Below are 13,706 nucleotides of genomic sequence, written 5' to 3'. Positions count from 1 at the left end.
CCTACGGGGTGACCGAGTCTCCCAGGAGACAAAGCTGAGGTGCTTCAGCAGAGCATCCTGCTACACATGCACAGCGATCACGGGACCGTGGCAGGCAGCGGAGCGTGCGCCGACAAGCGCAGGCCAGGGAACGCATGAATGAACGCGTGCCTGGGAGTGCTGCAGAGAAGGGGCTCTCCCCGCACCCCTCCTAGCAGCCCGAGCACCCCCCGCCCTGCTGTGACTCACATGGAGTTTCATTTTCCTTATCAAGAAGACGACTTACTTCCTCACTCCTGGTTTTCCAGAACCAAAGAGATGCTCAAGCACTTCAGTGCCTGTACTGCTGCCTGATGCGTCTTCCTTATTTTGAGCGCAGGTGGCTCTGGACACATGACACCACAGCCCGTGAGCGTGGGTCTTGGGCAGCGTGCCGCCTGCACCACCCCGGCTCTGCGCACAGACGGCAGCACGACCCCTTTCTCTCTCCGAGTCCCCAGAACCGGCCTCTCGCCCCGCTGCCGTCACAGCACGCTCCGCATTCGCTCCGGCGAGATTTGCCAGGCCACGAGGTGCCCGGAACAACGGGGAACTGCGGGGCTCCAGGCACCGTCGGACAGCTTGAGCAGAGTCCCTGCTCCAGGTCACCTCTCTGCTCTGCAGTCCTGCCGGGGACTTGAGGTGCCCAGGGTGTCCCCCCCCCCCCGCCCCCAGCCCTGTGCATGCCCCTCCACCTACCTGTCTCATCCCACGTCCCGCGAAGGCAGTTTCCTGGTCCCAGCCCAGCTTCTGCTGCCCCTAAGCAGCAGGGCGCAGCCTCGCAAGTAGGGGTGCGTTCAGGTCTGCACCAAGCGCCGGTGTCCCAGCTCCCCCAAGGCGCTCCCAGCCATCTATCTCACGAAGGGCAGGAGCTTCTCTTCAGACGGAGGCGCGCGGCAACCGATTCGAAGTCGCGGGACTCGCAGCTCGGGCGGCGGGCTCCTCTCCCTCACCTACCCCTGCCCGGGGGCCTGCAGCTCTCCTGCCAGGCACGAGGAGCTGGGAGCGGATGCGCTCAGGAACAGCCATGGAAGCAGGGACCAGCAGCAGGCGGGTTGGGGGGGGGGGAAGGAGGCTGTTTGCCTCCTGTTACTTGTTTGCAGTGGCTAGAAAAGAAGATCCATTTCAAGCCACAGGAGCTAGAGGATGGGGGGAGAGAACAGCCAGCACAGCCTGGGCTCGGGCAGCAAAATCCACGGTACGGTAACATGCCGCTGCGAGCTACGTGGTTGGGTCTCGTTCGGTGCCGGGGAGCCAGCGGCGCCCAAACGGCCAAGGAGGGCCAAAGTGCCCACCTCGCGCAGACCGACCCCAAACAAACAGCTGACCCTGCTAGGAGACGGGGCTGCCCGAACTCCACGGGAAGAAAACTCCAACAGCAGCCAAGTCTCGGCATACCTTTGGCACAGGTGACTCCTGCAATCCAGGAGAGCTCCGCTCCTCTCCAACAGAGCCCCCGCCTGACGTAAGGCACTTGGAGTGGGGCCAGCTGAGCCCCTGCCATCAGCCCCAACCTGCCGCAGGTGATGCTCACTGGGCTCCCGAGGCTGGGCTGAGCTCACCTGCTTGCGGCCCCGCAGAAAATCAGGCAGCCCACTGAAGACAGGCACAGGGTCAGGTTTTGAAATTTGTCTTTTTAATAAAAAGGCACCTATAAAACAGGTCAATACATTACAGGCAGCACAGATACCCAAAAACAAGCCTAAAAATTGTTTCAAATAAAAACCAATAAGATGTCTTCACATATTGTATTTATATATTTATATTTATATATATATTTATATAATGGTACAAAATGACTGGGGAAGTTTCTCCATGGGATGACAGAGAACAGGTCAGTCACCATTACCTCAACGTGAAAGCTAATTCCGGGTGTGTGATTATCTGACGTACTGAAAGATGCGGTTTCCCAGCGCTCGCTTTTTTGGAGCTGGAAAAACATGGCGAAGTCATGGCTGAAACATGGGCAAACCTTTTACTGTGATTAGGTGGAGTCAATACACAGAACTCAAGCTGAGAAGCCGAGCAATAAACTACGAGACACGAGACTAGACACAGCTCACGGGAGCGGGCAACCAGCTGACGGCAAACCCTGCCCAGGTCTAACAAGGACTGGCTGTTACGGAGCTTCCAGAGAAGCTCCTGCCATATTGCTGTTCACGGATGCGGTCGGGAGCGGCGCCCGGGGCAGAGGGGTGCTGGGCAGCACCTCTTCTCCCCGTCCTTCAGCCATGGTGGCGGTAGGGGTAGGGCCGGCTCCAGGGCGGTGGGATTTTGTGGAAGAGCGCCGGCTCCTGCTCCCAAGTCCCCAGCTCTGACCCAGCGTCAGGCTTTCCCTTTTGTATCCAGGCCTGCTGAGTCAAAAGGCTTCACTGCTTACTCGTTTGTCACCGAAGGACAGGTCTTCCTCCCGCCGCCAGGCAGAAACAGCAGCACGCCGCCCGTCCCTGCGAGCGGGCAGTGCCGACCTCCCTAGAGCCGCAGAGCGGTGCGCAGCAGCCTGCGGGCGACAGCTGACGCGGGGACGACGTGCTGCCGACACGAGCGAGGACCGCAAGCCCCAAGGCGACTTCTCGGTCGGGCTGGGCAAAAGGGACAACGGGGAGGTACGGACAGGTGGAGATCTCAACCGGGCTAAAACGACAGCCGTCTACAGACAAACAAAAAAAACTTCCGTATAGAAAGTATTATGGCTTCAAATTAACCGAGACTAGCTGGTGGGCGATGAGCAAGGTTTGGGGCTGGCATTGGTATTTGGATGTTTATGAGAAACTACCAGCAGCCAACACCCCAAAGTGCAGCCAAGAGAAGCCACAGCCTTTCAGGCAAGTCAAGCTTAGAAAGAGCTACATCTGTTCGAGCCACATCCTCCCACGTGAAATGCACGCTCTGAAAGGATGGAGAATCCAACCAGCTCCCGCATCAGCTCCAAAGCACACTTCATCAGCCTGGCCTAAAGGTTATTCCTCCGCTCCCAACTGCCAAGGCAGGGATGAGCACTTCCCGGGATTGCTCCCATTTTGCCATCTCCGAAAACGCTGCTCGCTCACATCGTACACAACGAAACCACACAAAGCAGGAGACCACAAAGTGAAATCCTTCCTCGAGTCCGCACCCATGCTTCCCAGCCAGTACTGCTCCCTACAAAACACCCCAAGTCTTCAAGGCATTCCTAACCGGACATCTTGCAGATCGGATCAAGACAGCTGCTGGGCTGACATCTCGGCACCTGCCGGCCTTTCCGAACAGCTTGCAACGTGATAAAAAGCATTCCCGTTCGCTCGCTACTTGGCAATCTCCCTTTCCGACAGCCCTCCCCCCCTCTCTGCAGTAGGAAGTAGGGAAAGGTGAGCTCTGTTACAAGAGAGGTAGTACGCTAAAAGTCTGGCTCTGCAGAGATAATCCTCCAACTGGCGCTCCTCTGGCAATCGCGTGCCCTGAGTTTATCGTTGGATACCCATAGGGTACACCATGCTGGAACGTGGTCCCCGCGGAGGTCCAGAGACGCTGCAGCGTGCGCAGAAGTGCACGCACGTCACCTCACAGCCCCCTCCGTGAACAAATACGGGAAGGACCTTCAGGGCCGCGTGCAGGAAGACCTTACGGAGTGGAGGGCGGGGAGGGTGGAGCGCATCCAGAAAAGCCGGAGTTGTTCGAACGGCACGCTTCTGCCAGCCGAGGACCGAGAGGCTGCAACACAACCTCGGCTTCTTCCATCCAAAGCGCGGGTCGGCCACGCCGCCGCCGCTGTACGAGACAACTCATATACCGAGACGGAGCATCGCACACAGGGACAGGTTGTCTTCAGCGGCTGGACCTCCACCGTGCAGTAGGGCAGGGCTGCTGCCGGTAGCTCAGGGCGAGATGGAGCGAAGACCGCCTGTGAAACTCCGGAGGAGGAGGACCAGCAAGCACGAGGAAGACCTGGCAGAGCATTCAACGGCAGAGGTAGAGGGGGCGCGGCGCAGTCGCGGAGGGCAATGGGTGGGTAAAGGACTGGCGCAGGAAGGCTGCAAAAGAGCGGGGTTCCCAGCTAGCTTCTCCCAAAAACACAGCAACGCATCGCCTCGCTCACCTCGGAGCCCATCTATCCCCGCGTACCGCAGCACCCTGCCCCACAGGGGACGCAGCGCGAAGGGAAGGGAAGGGACTAGAGGCGACACGGCCGGTTGAGACCTTCGGGTCCAGTGCGTTATCATCTGCGAAGCCCAGATCCTCGACGCTTCTCCAGCCGAAGGGCCGGCATCCTCCCCATCCCAGCCACAGCTGTATCCCGTGATGCCGCGGCCTCTGCCCTACCGGATGAGCGCTGCTCCGGCAACGTTTCGCCGGGGCCACTGGTCTGACCTCCCCGACGGTCCTCGGTCGTGTTCGTGTACTCGGCACAGCCTCCACAGGGGCCTGAGATCTGCGTGAAACTATACACCTCGCACATGCAAACCGTTCAGACGCGTGAACAACACAGGTTTGACACAGAGTCACTCTACAATGGGATCTCTCAATGCCCTGTGCACCCTGGGGGATCCTCCTGCAACCCCAAGGAGAGTTTTCAATCCTTGTACACTGTTGCCTTTACCATGTTTTTTGTTTCTGTTTTTTTTTTTTTTTTTTAAAACATGTTTTGAGGCTTCTATTAAAACACAGAAATACAGAACAATTAAAAACCAGCACAAGTTTTGCCTTTCCCAGCGACCTATTTACAGCTAGTTCCAAAAACCCTCTTGCACATTTTGGTTGCTTAAAAAGAAAAAGAGAAAAACAAAGGGGAAAAAAAAAGGAAAAGGAAAAAGAAAAAAAAGAGAGAGAGGGAAAAAAAGGGAAAGAAAAACCCTTGACGGAGGAAAACCGTAAATGAAAACTTTACAAACTGCCACAGGGTCCGGACGTCCCTGGTCACCACGCAGCGTTCAAAGTAGCAGCCCCACTCCCGGCCCCTCCACCCTCCCCTTCCCCAAAAAAGAAAGGAAAAAGAAACCCAATTCACATCAAGTTTACTGCACATCTGGTTTTCTGTGTAGAGGCGAATCCGATATGAAAAGCATCCCACGTGGCATCCTCCACCGGCATTGGCCCCCAACCCTCCCCCGAAGAAAGGTCTAAAAAGGTTTGTACAGGCAGCCCCGTCCCCCCCCGTCGTCCCCCCCGACCCCTGAGCGCCAGCCGGGGTTAGAAAGGCAGGTTCGCCATGTTCCCAGGCCCGGGGATGTAACTCATCTGGCTGTCCAGGGAGACACTCCGCTGCCTCATCTGGTGCGTGACCATGAGGTTCTGCTGAGGCGGGGGCCCCATGAGCGAGCCCTGAGGTGACATCATGTGTCCTGTCTGAGCATACATCTCCCCCGACACAGACATGCTCCTCTGCTTGGCCTGCATCAGCATGAAATTCTGCTGGGCCATCAGGCTCTGCTGCGGAGACATCATGCCCTGGTGCATGCTGTTGCCCATCATGCCTTGCTGGGGCGGTATGCCTGTCCTGCCCAGCATGGGCACTTGTCCGGGATGACACATGGGCATGCTGAGTCCCCTCTGCACGCCCTGCTGCCCGGGGAGGCTGGGGGCGTTCATACCTGGCCGCACCGGGGGCTGGTCAGCCATCATGTTCTGCAGGTTCATGAGGTGGAGGTTGGAAGGCTGCGATTTGGGCGCTTGGCTGTCGCTCTTGGGGAAATACTGCAAGGTGCTGCTTGGCTTCTCCGACGGGATGATCCTGGACAGGTCGAACTCGGGGATGCCCGTGGGCGTGGGGCGGATGACCTCGCTGAGCTCGGGGTCGTTCAGCACCGACGCCACCCCGGGAAGCACGGGTGGGTAGGGCTCGCCGATCCGAGGAGGGATGTTCTTGCCCATCATGTGCTGCTGAGGGGGCAGCTGGCCGGGCTGCTGGGACGGGAGGTCCTCGGGCGGCAAGGGCATCCCCGGCGGGTAATGCTGCTGCATCCCAGGGCCGCCTCCCCCGCCGGGGGCCATGGGCATGCCTCCGGCAGGAGACGGCATGGCGTTGTGGGGCTGCTGCATGCGGGGGAACACGAGCTGGTTGGAAGGAATCATCTGCGAACTGTTGGGCACGGGGCCGCACTGCTGGTTCAACGAGTCCTGGGGCCCCGGGGGCAGCATCATGGGGTTCTGGGGGGGCACACCCGCCCCCGGCGCACTCGGGTGCATAGGAATGTTGGAGCCCAGAGGGTTCGGGGAGGACATCATGGAGGTGGGGGGCGGTTCGTGGGAGAGGGGTTGCTGACCAGGCAGGTTCATTCCCATGGGGCTCTGAGAGGATCCCGGCCCCACGGAGTTCAAGTGCAGTTGATTCGGCTGATTCCCTGTCACTCCTAAGCAGAGGAAAAAGAGAGAAGAAGAGTTAACCCTGCCCACAGGCCTCTCAGGGCTGCGAAACCCGCACCCTGGCAGCCTGCCGAGCGCTCCCGCTCAGATAGCCCTGAGCGCAGAGCGTGACGCTCAGGAAGCAGCCGCAAGGTGGGCTTGCAAAGCACCGACGGCAGGAAAAAGCGCCCCGGACTCCAGCTCCCCAAGCCCGTGAGCAGCAGAGAGCTGGTCCAGCTTCATCCAGTCCCACACTGGATTTGTAGTTCCTTGCAGCCCACCGATTTGGGCGTCCTGGCTGGCTCTGCGCCTTGGGATAGCCCTACACCGTGATCTGAGCTGGGTGCTCAGCTGCCTGGAAGGCACTGAGGATCACCCTTCACCACCGCCTGCCCGCAGCGCTAGCCACCCAGCAACCTCCTCTGACCGCACAAGGAGGAAAAAAAGGCAGAAGAATCGGCAGCCCGATGCAGGTGCTGCCCGGGAGGGAGGACCGTGCTCGTCAACAGCGGCATGATCAGTGCCTGCGGAGGAGTTTGGGTTAGGAGGGAGCCAATGCATTTGCATGCCTGCGGTCAACCTGAGTGACTACTCAGCAGTGAAAGAGTCAAAAAGTTGATTTTTCATTTCGAAAACCGCTAAAAATATTTGTCAGACAGCTTCAAACCCCTAAATCAAGTGGTACGGCATGCTGGAATTCCCCTTCAGGCTGGTCACCAAGTGACTAAAAACACTCATTTGCCTAGCTGTCCTCACCAGTGCCAACGGCTAGCGGAGCGTATCTGGCTGTTGCCTACTGAAATCACAACTACGCTACGACATAGCCTCGCCTATGCAGGCACCTGGGCTCCACTCAAAGCATGAGACTCCCAAATCCCGTTCAGGGTGCCCCTGTCCCGCTGCACAAGAACACGAGGGCTCCAAGCAGCAGACGTCTGCTTCCAAGTCCTGGGCCTGAGACAACTCCAGGAGCCATGAAAATCCAGGTCCAACGTGTCTGCGCAGGGTAAAGGGAGCTCCAAAAACTTCCGGAGCTCCTGGAAGAAGGGCGCCCCGAACGCCAGACTGGCTCGTGTCCTTCCAGGCAACACACCCAAGCCAAAAGCTGAAGGACAGCCCGGACGAGTGAGCAGACTATTACGAACGAGGGCAGATTTAAGCTATTTGACATGGTGGTCGGTGGGAGAACAGAGTTTCTAATGCCTCCTCCACCTGGTGCCCAAGGGTCAGGGTTGCTGTCCGACCCCGCGCAAGCCCAGCCCCACAAGTACGTACCTGACATGCTTCCAGGCGGGAGCATCGGCCTGTCCGGCAGCAGCTCGTCATCGGAGGTGGCAATGGTTTTGATGGCATTGTGGTAAAGCGGTGTGGAGCTGGGCATGGCATACTTGGACATCTGGGACATCATCAGCGAGAGGGGGTTCTGGGAAGGGGATGGATCTGGAGAGGAAGTAAAAGGCATGTTGGGATTCATGGTGCTAGAGGTGTTACTGGCTGGTGCGGAAGAGCTGCTCCGAGGCCCGGGAGGGAGAGAACCTGCAAGCAAGAGAGAGACCAGCTTATTAGCACTGCCCGTGCACCGCGGCCTGCTCCCGTCAGACAGCAACCCCGTCCCCTCCTTCCGACGGCAGTGACCAGCGGAGGCCGCGAAACGCCGAGCTGGCACAGCCCAGCACCCTCTGGGCTCTGAGGAGGCTCCAGGACGGCGACAGACTTCCAAACTGCCCCCAACTGCCCAGCACGGACGCGGCTTTCGCTGCCCGTGTCACAGAGCGTGAGCCAGGCTCGAAGTAAAAAGCTGCTCCGCTCGCCCTCCCGTCTACCTGAAAAAGGCCCTGCTAGGACACTCCCGGGGAAAAAAAGACTCGCTCGGTGAGACCTAAGGGCATGCGCAGGCGCGAGAGTCTCCCCGCTCCTCGCGGGCTGGAGAGAAACACCGCCCGCACGCTCGCCAAAACCGAGCAGGCAGGCGCGCTCCCGCGCGAGATACCCGGCATACCCTGATCCAGTCCTCCCATGGAAGTAGACGAGTTCATGCTGAGAGTCTGCTTGCTCTGGTTGACTCCTGGGCTGGGCATGGTGGCTTTGGGAGACGGCACCCAACCAGGGGAAGGAACGGCCATAGAAGGGGACTTCAGGCGGCTCGGCGAGCCGGTTGGAGACCGGACGTTAAGCGAGGAGCTCATCACCTGGGGGGACTTGAGGGGTCCGGACTGGTTGGAAGGTGGCATGCTGACCATCTGCGAGGGCGTCTGTGGGGACTTGAGGTTGGCAGAGGGGGAGGTGACCAGCGGCGAGTGCACCTGGCTGAGGGTGGGAGACTTGAGGTGACCCATGCTGGGGGAGTTCATCTGGCTGATGTTGATGGTGAGGTCAGAGGGCCGGCGGCCCAGCCCCCGGGAAGGTGCTGGGTGCATGTTGGCCAGGTTCCCCCCCGCTTGCGTGGGAGCGGGATTGGAGGCTGGAGGCAGAGGGATGTGGCTGAGCCTGGTGGTGCCACCGATGCTCCCAACGGGCATGGCGCCCTGCTCAGGGCTGAACATGTCCGAGCCGCTGCCCATCTCCTGGGGCATGTTGGGGTAAGGCCCTTGCCCGCTCGAGAAGCCTTGCTGTCCTTGGCTGGGGAACTGGGAGGGAATCATCATTTTCTGGGGTCCCCCCAGCATTGCACTGCCATTGCCATTCTGAGCCCTCGCCCTGGCCAGCTCCTCAGGGCTCATACCCTGGTGGGCCATCATATCAGGGCCCCTCATCTTCTGCGACATCATCATCTGCTGCTGCGGGGTCATCTGGACGTTGAGGTTCATGTTCATGTTCATGTTGACGTTCATGTTCATGTTGAGGTTACCAGGGCCCATGGGCGTGTCCATGTCCCGAAGGCCCGACTGACTCATAGGGGGACTCAGCATCCCTCGAGTGCCTGCAAAATCCATTCCCATTGGGGCACTGCTCAGGCTGTCCCCCGTTATCTGCCCAGCAAACATGGATGGATCCATCTGCCTGTGAGCCTGCATCATCCTCTCCATTTCCATGCCCTGGCTCATGGAGTTGCCGGACATGCCCATGGGCCTCTGCATCGCCACCGGGCGCTTCTCCATCAGCTGATGCCGCAGGATCTCCTCCCTGGCACGGGGGTTCATGAACCGCTCGGGGTCCCCTTGCCCCGACGGGTAGGGCAGGGTGCCTTGTGGAAAGTTCCCGGGGCCTCCCATAGGAGGCATATCATCACTCCATCCCATGCCGGGCCTGACTGGCCTCTGCATGGCGTTCATGGGCCCGAGAGCGTCCAAGGGCATGTTCTGCATCCCTCCGAAGCCGGAGACTCTCTGCATTTGATTCCCAGGGAACCGGGGCCCCGGAAAGGGTGGCCCTCCCCGCAGCTGCATGGGGTCCTGCACATCTATGGGTCCCCGCAGCTGGGTGCCCATCCCCGGCGGCCACTGCTCTCCGGGCTTGCTGTGGTAGGGTGGCGGGGGCCCACGCATCATCATGCTCCCCATCGACTGCGGGATCATGATCTCCTGCATGGGCCGGCCGTGGATGCTGATCTGCTCTTCTTTCCGTCGCTTTTCTTCGTAGTACTCTTCCTGCAACTTCCTCCAGGCCACTTGCTCTGGTGTCAGGCTGTCCTGGTTCAGCCGCTGCATCATCATGTTCATCTGCTGCCCCATGTCAGGGCCTGGGTGGTGGGGCACCTCGTGTTCCAGACCGGGCCCACCGAGGCTCTGGGTCTGGGAGATCATGGACTGCAGAGGCTCTTCGTACTTCTTCATGCTGGCGGGGGGCGCGGGGGGCTGGGCGGGGGCAGCCTGCGGCTGAGGGGCAGTCCCGCCCTCACCCGCGTTTTGGCTGGATTTCATGAAGGGCTCGGCCTCCCCGCTGCGCAGCAGCAGACGCTCAATGTCCCGCAGGGTCTGCAGAGAGCGCTCCCGGTGCTCCAGCTGCTCCTTTGAGAGCCCTTCCGAGTTCATGGGGTTCCTGGGACCCAGGCCTGCCTGCCCGTTCCCCGGCATCCCCGGACCCGGGCCCTCCCCGAGGAGGCTGGAGCTGGACGTGGCGGAGGAGTCCACTTGCCCGGGCTGCATGGTGTTGGCAGACGCGGTGGGCGTATTTGGGTGGTTGCTTCCAGGCTGGTTGCTGCCGCTGTTGTTCCCCAAAGAGTTGGGAGTCAGATCCCTCCGGACATCTTCACTTGTCCCTTCCTGGGGCAGGCTGCTTGGCGCAGGCAAAGGTGTTTGACTGATGGTCTGAGGCGGAGGCGGGGGCTGCGGCGGGGGAGGCTGTGGCTGCGGCTGACTCGCTTGAGGTGCCGGTGCCTGGGACTGCGGCGTGTTGGCCGCGGGAGGGTTAATCGGAAGCGGCTCAGCAACCCCCAGCACTTTAGGAGCCGGTGCCTGGCAGGAAAAAGGGAAATAAACGTGAGCAGGAAAACCCCTGGGTAGGTAATTCTTCCCTGCACCCTGCGGGAGACCCCTCTGTCCCAAAAACATGCCCCATGGCATGTGGCCTTCGTTCCTTGTAGGGAAGAAGCAGGCCCTATTAGAGGCCCTGGAAAGGCACCATCAGGTGTTCTGCCCACGTGGCTGCGGGGCCGCATACCGTGCCCCGTCCCAAACTTTTCACAGCTGACAGCAGCCAGGACTCACTCCAAAGAGGTTCCGCAGGAAAGCGGCTTCCCTCCCCACTGGAAGGGCATTCTGACAACCCCTTCCTCCACAGCTGAGCCAAGAGCTGGGGGGGGAACGGCCACATCAGAAGGGAAGGGTCAGCGGTCAGCAGCACGTGCCAACAGGGGTGTCTGGTTCACAGCTGGTATACCTGGTCTAGCTTTGCCCGTGGGACATTCTGCTGATGGTAGGCCAGAATGGAGTCAGCTCGGCCCTGCAGGACAGCTTCTGCAGCCCTGGGGAGAGAGCACAAACCGCTCGAGAACAGGCATCATGCCCCGTATCCCACCCATCCCAGGCCCCAGGCGCCACCTCCACTCTGCAGCCCTGCGGGAAGAGGAAAATCTCTGGAGGACACCGAGAAGGGGGGGGGATACTGTCAGAGTCCTCCCACGTGTCCTGCACAGGCCTCGGTGAGGCTCCCCAGCTGACGATCGCTTGCCCTGGAATTTCCCTCTTCCCACGTCCCGTGACGGGCACTCGACTCTGCCTTGCGCCTGCTGCTGCCTGCCGCCCTAAGGTGGCTGCCGCCGAGACGCTCTGGGACCTACCACACCGAACCTGTGGTATAGCAGAGCGCTAAAACTCAACAGCCTTGCCAAGACTCCGTGGCTGAGACAATGCAAGACAGAAGGGAGGAATCGAGTGGAGAACACCAAGTGTTAGACGGCACTCCCCGTGACAGCCAGCCCCTTAGGTAGTTCCGAATCAGACCAGCAGTCCATACTGCTTTGGGTGAATCTTTTCCTTGGACGCTGACCAGATGTACTCGACAGCGCGTGTCGCAGAACGCAGCGCTGGGCATCGCTGGGAGGAAGTGCGCATTTAAGACAAGGTTTGCCCACCAGCAGTAGCTGCCAGCAAACTTCCTGAACCTCGGCAGGGGGAGCCGCTCTGTGCAACCAAAGCGACGTGGGTCTGCCCAGCTCTCTCGTACTCAAGCACAGCACGCAGCAGGCAGGTGTGACAGGCCAGCCCTGCGCCAGCGGAGGACGCACGGGGTTTACTGCTTACAGGGTTTACTGCTTACGTGTTAGCAAGGTGCGTTGTAAAGACGTAAACGAACTGTGAAGGCTGCTTTCCTGTCCCGCCACCTCCGCCTCCTGCGGCGTCTGACCGTAAGCCAGGGGCAGCACCGTGGGGCACGCTGGAAGAACCGCTCTCGTTCAGGTTCGGCAGCGGGTTGGACCCTGGGCCAAGCTGCGAGGCCGTGGACATCGCAGGATCTGCTACATTACAATCTGCGGGAGCACAGGAGAGAAGGTGCTGAAGCCAGCGTGGCAGGAGAGCCCGGGCAGCCCCTGCTGCCTGCACGGCGGGAAGGCGCAGGCAGGAGGAAGGGAGCCGGGGCAGAGACCTGCGGGGCGGCAGGGCTGGGCACGGCCGTGCTCGGGGCAGAGGAAGAGCCGCTGCCCGGCCGGGCCAGCGGCAGGTGGCAGCACCCGCCCGGCTGTCCCCCACCGCCTGGGTGGCCGCTGCCCCGGGGCCGCCTCCTCCCGGGGCCCCAGCACGGGCCCGGGGCTCTCCTCCTCTCCCTGCCCGCTGGACCGGATGGACACCCTGGGCATGCTGTCCACTGGAGCGGTGACTATTAATTGTCAGCTGTTATTAGAGAATATTCCTAATGAATATTGACAAGCATCGTGATTAGCAGGAGCAGGCAGTGCCTTCCTCTTGCCTAGCTCCTCACACGACGCCTCCCAAGGCAGGCTTGCCGGTTCTCCTCCCGCCAGCCTCTGGCCACGGACCTCCCAGCAGCCCCTCTGTACCCCACTGCCAGCAGCCTGGCCCCGGCCCAGCAGCATTTAAAGCAGAGAGAAACCACCGGAAATCCGGCACGAGGACACATGCGCTGCCTCGCTGCCCGCCCTTGCCCCTGGACAGCCCCACCTGGACCAGCTCTAATTAGGCAGATCTTGGAGCAGGCTGCGACAGGGAGGCGGCACTATCCCTTCCCATGAGGGCTGCAGACTGTGCAGAGGACCACAAGGGAACATCCTGGAGAGGATGGCTACGGTGCACTGGCAGGCAGAAGGCCACCCTCTACTTGGTGTTACACGCTTCCATGTTCTCCATCGGCTGCGGCCCTAGGGCCCCACAGGACCTTGCCCTGTTCTCTCAGATATTCTCCCTGTTGCCATTTGAAAATAAACTGAACTCTAGATACAAAAAAAATAAAAATAAAAATCAGAGTTTTGATGCTTTTGGAAAGCAGGAGAGACCTACAGTTTGCGTAGGTGCGCACCCTGGCTAGCTCAGCCCTGCCTGAACCGCAGTCAAGACCTCGAGAGCCTCTTTAGCCTCAGTTGCCTTTAAAGCACAGCTGCAGAGAGCCAGGTGGACGGCCTGGCACAGATGTAGCTGTTGCGACAAGGGCAATGCACATCGCGCGGTCTGGCTGCCGCTGTGACCACGGTAGGCATGCTTAACCAGATTTAAGCCAGGCACGCTTTCAAGACGGTAATTCTGCCGCTGGTGTGGCTAGAGCAATGTACAGCAGGGACATCCGACCTTGACACCTTCCCCTCCAGCATCTGGGCAGCATCTCCACAAAACAGGTCCCACACCTCACTGCACGGCCGCGAACACTCTCACAGCGCAAGGACCGCCAACTGCAATGGCCCGCCATGCCGCACACCCGGCTAAGTCAGCACAGGCAGGCAAAGCTAGAGGTGGCCGTGCCATCTGCCCTGCTGAGCTGCA

General features: G+C 60.1%; 1 protein-coding gene across 5 annotated transcripts in view; it reads right to left on the bottom strand.

The window, feature by feature from the left end:
* Window positions 1-1,632: 1,632 nt before the first annotated feature.
* Window positions 1,633-13,706, bottom strand: part of BCL9L (BCL9 like) — a 68,793-nt gene continuing 56,719 nt past the window's right edge. For 4 of the 5 annotated variants that reach the window (XM_075774745.1, XM_075774744.1, XM_075774748.1 and 1 more), the window contains 5 exons: window positions 12,034-12,244; window positions 11,155-11,239; window positions 8,336-10,730; window positions 7,612-7,872; window positions 1,633-6,344 (listed from right to left, as the gene is read on the bottom strand). In XM_075774745.1, coding sequence (XP_075630860.1) covers window positions 5,185-6,344; window positions 7,612-7,872; window positions 8,336-10,730; window positions 11,155-11,239; window positions 12,034-12,244 — 4,112 coding nt within the window. In that variant the 3' untranslated portion in view covers window positions 1,633-5,184. The remainder of the gene's footprint in view (window positions 6,345-7,611; window positions 7,873-8,335; window positions 10,731-11,154; window positions 11,240-12,033; window positions 12,245-13,706) is intronic. The other variant, XM_075774743.1, reaches the window with a different exon arrangement.

This window comes from Balearica regulorum, chromosome 23 (assembly GCF_011004875.1).
Source record: "Balearica regulorum gibbericeps isolate bBalReg1 chromosome 23, bBalReg1.pri, whole genome shotgun sequence".
In the NCBI taxonomy this organism is placed as follows: domain Eukaryota; kingdom Metazoa; phylum Chordata; class Aves; order Gruiformes; family Gruidae; genus Balearica; species Balearica regulorum.
Note: the sequence above shows the minus strand (reverse complement) of the source record. Positions and strands in the feature narration are given on the sequence as shown.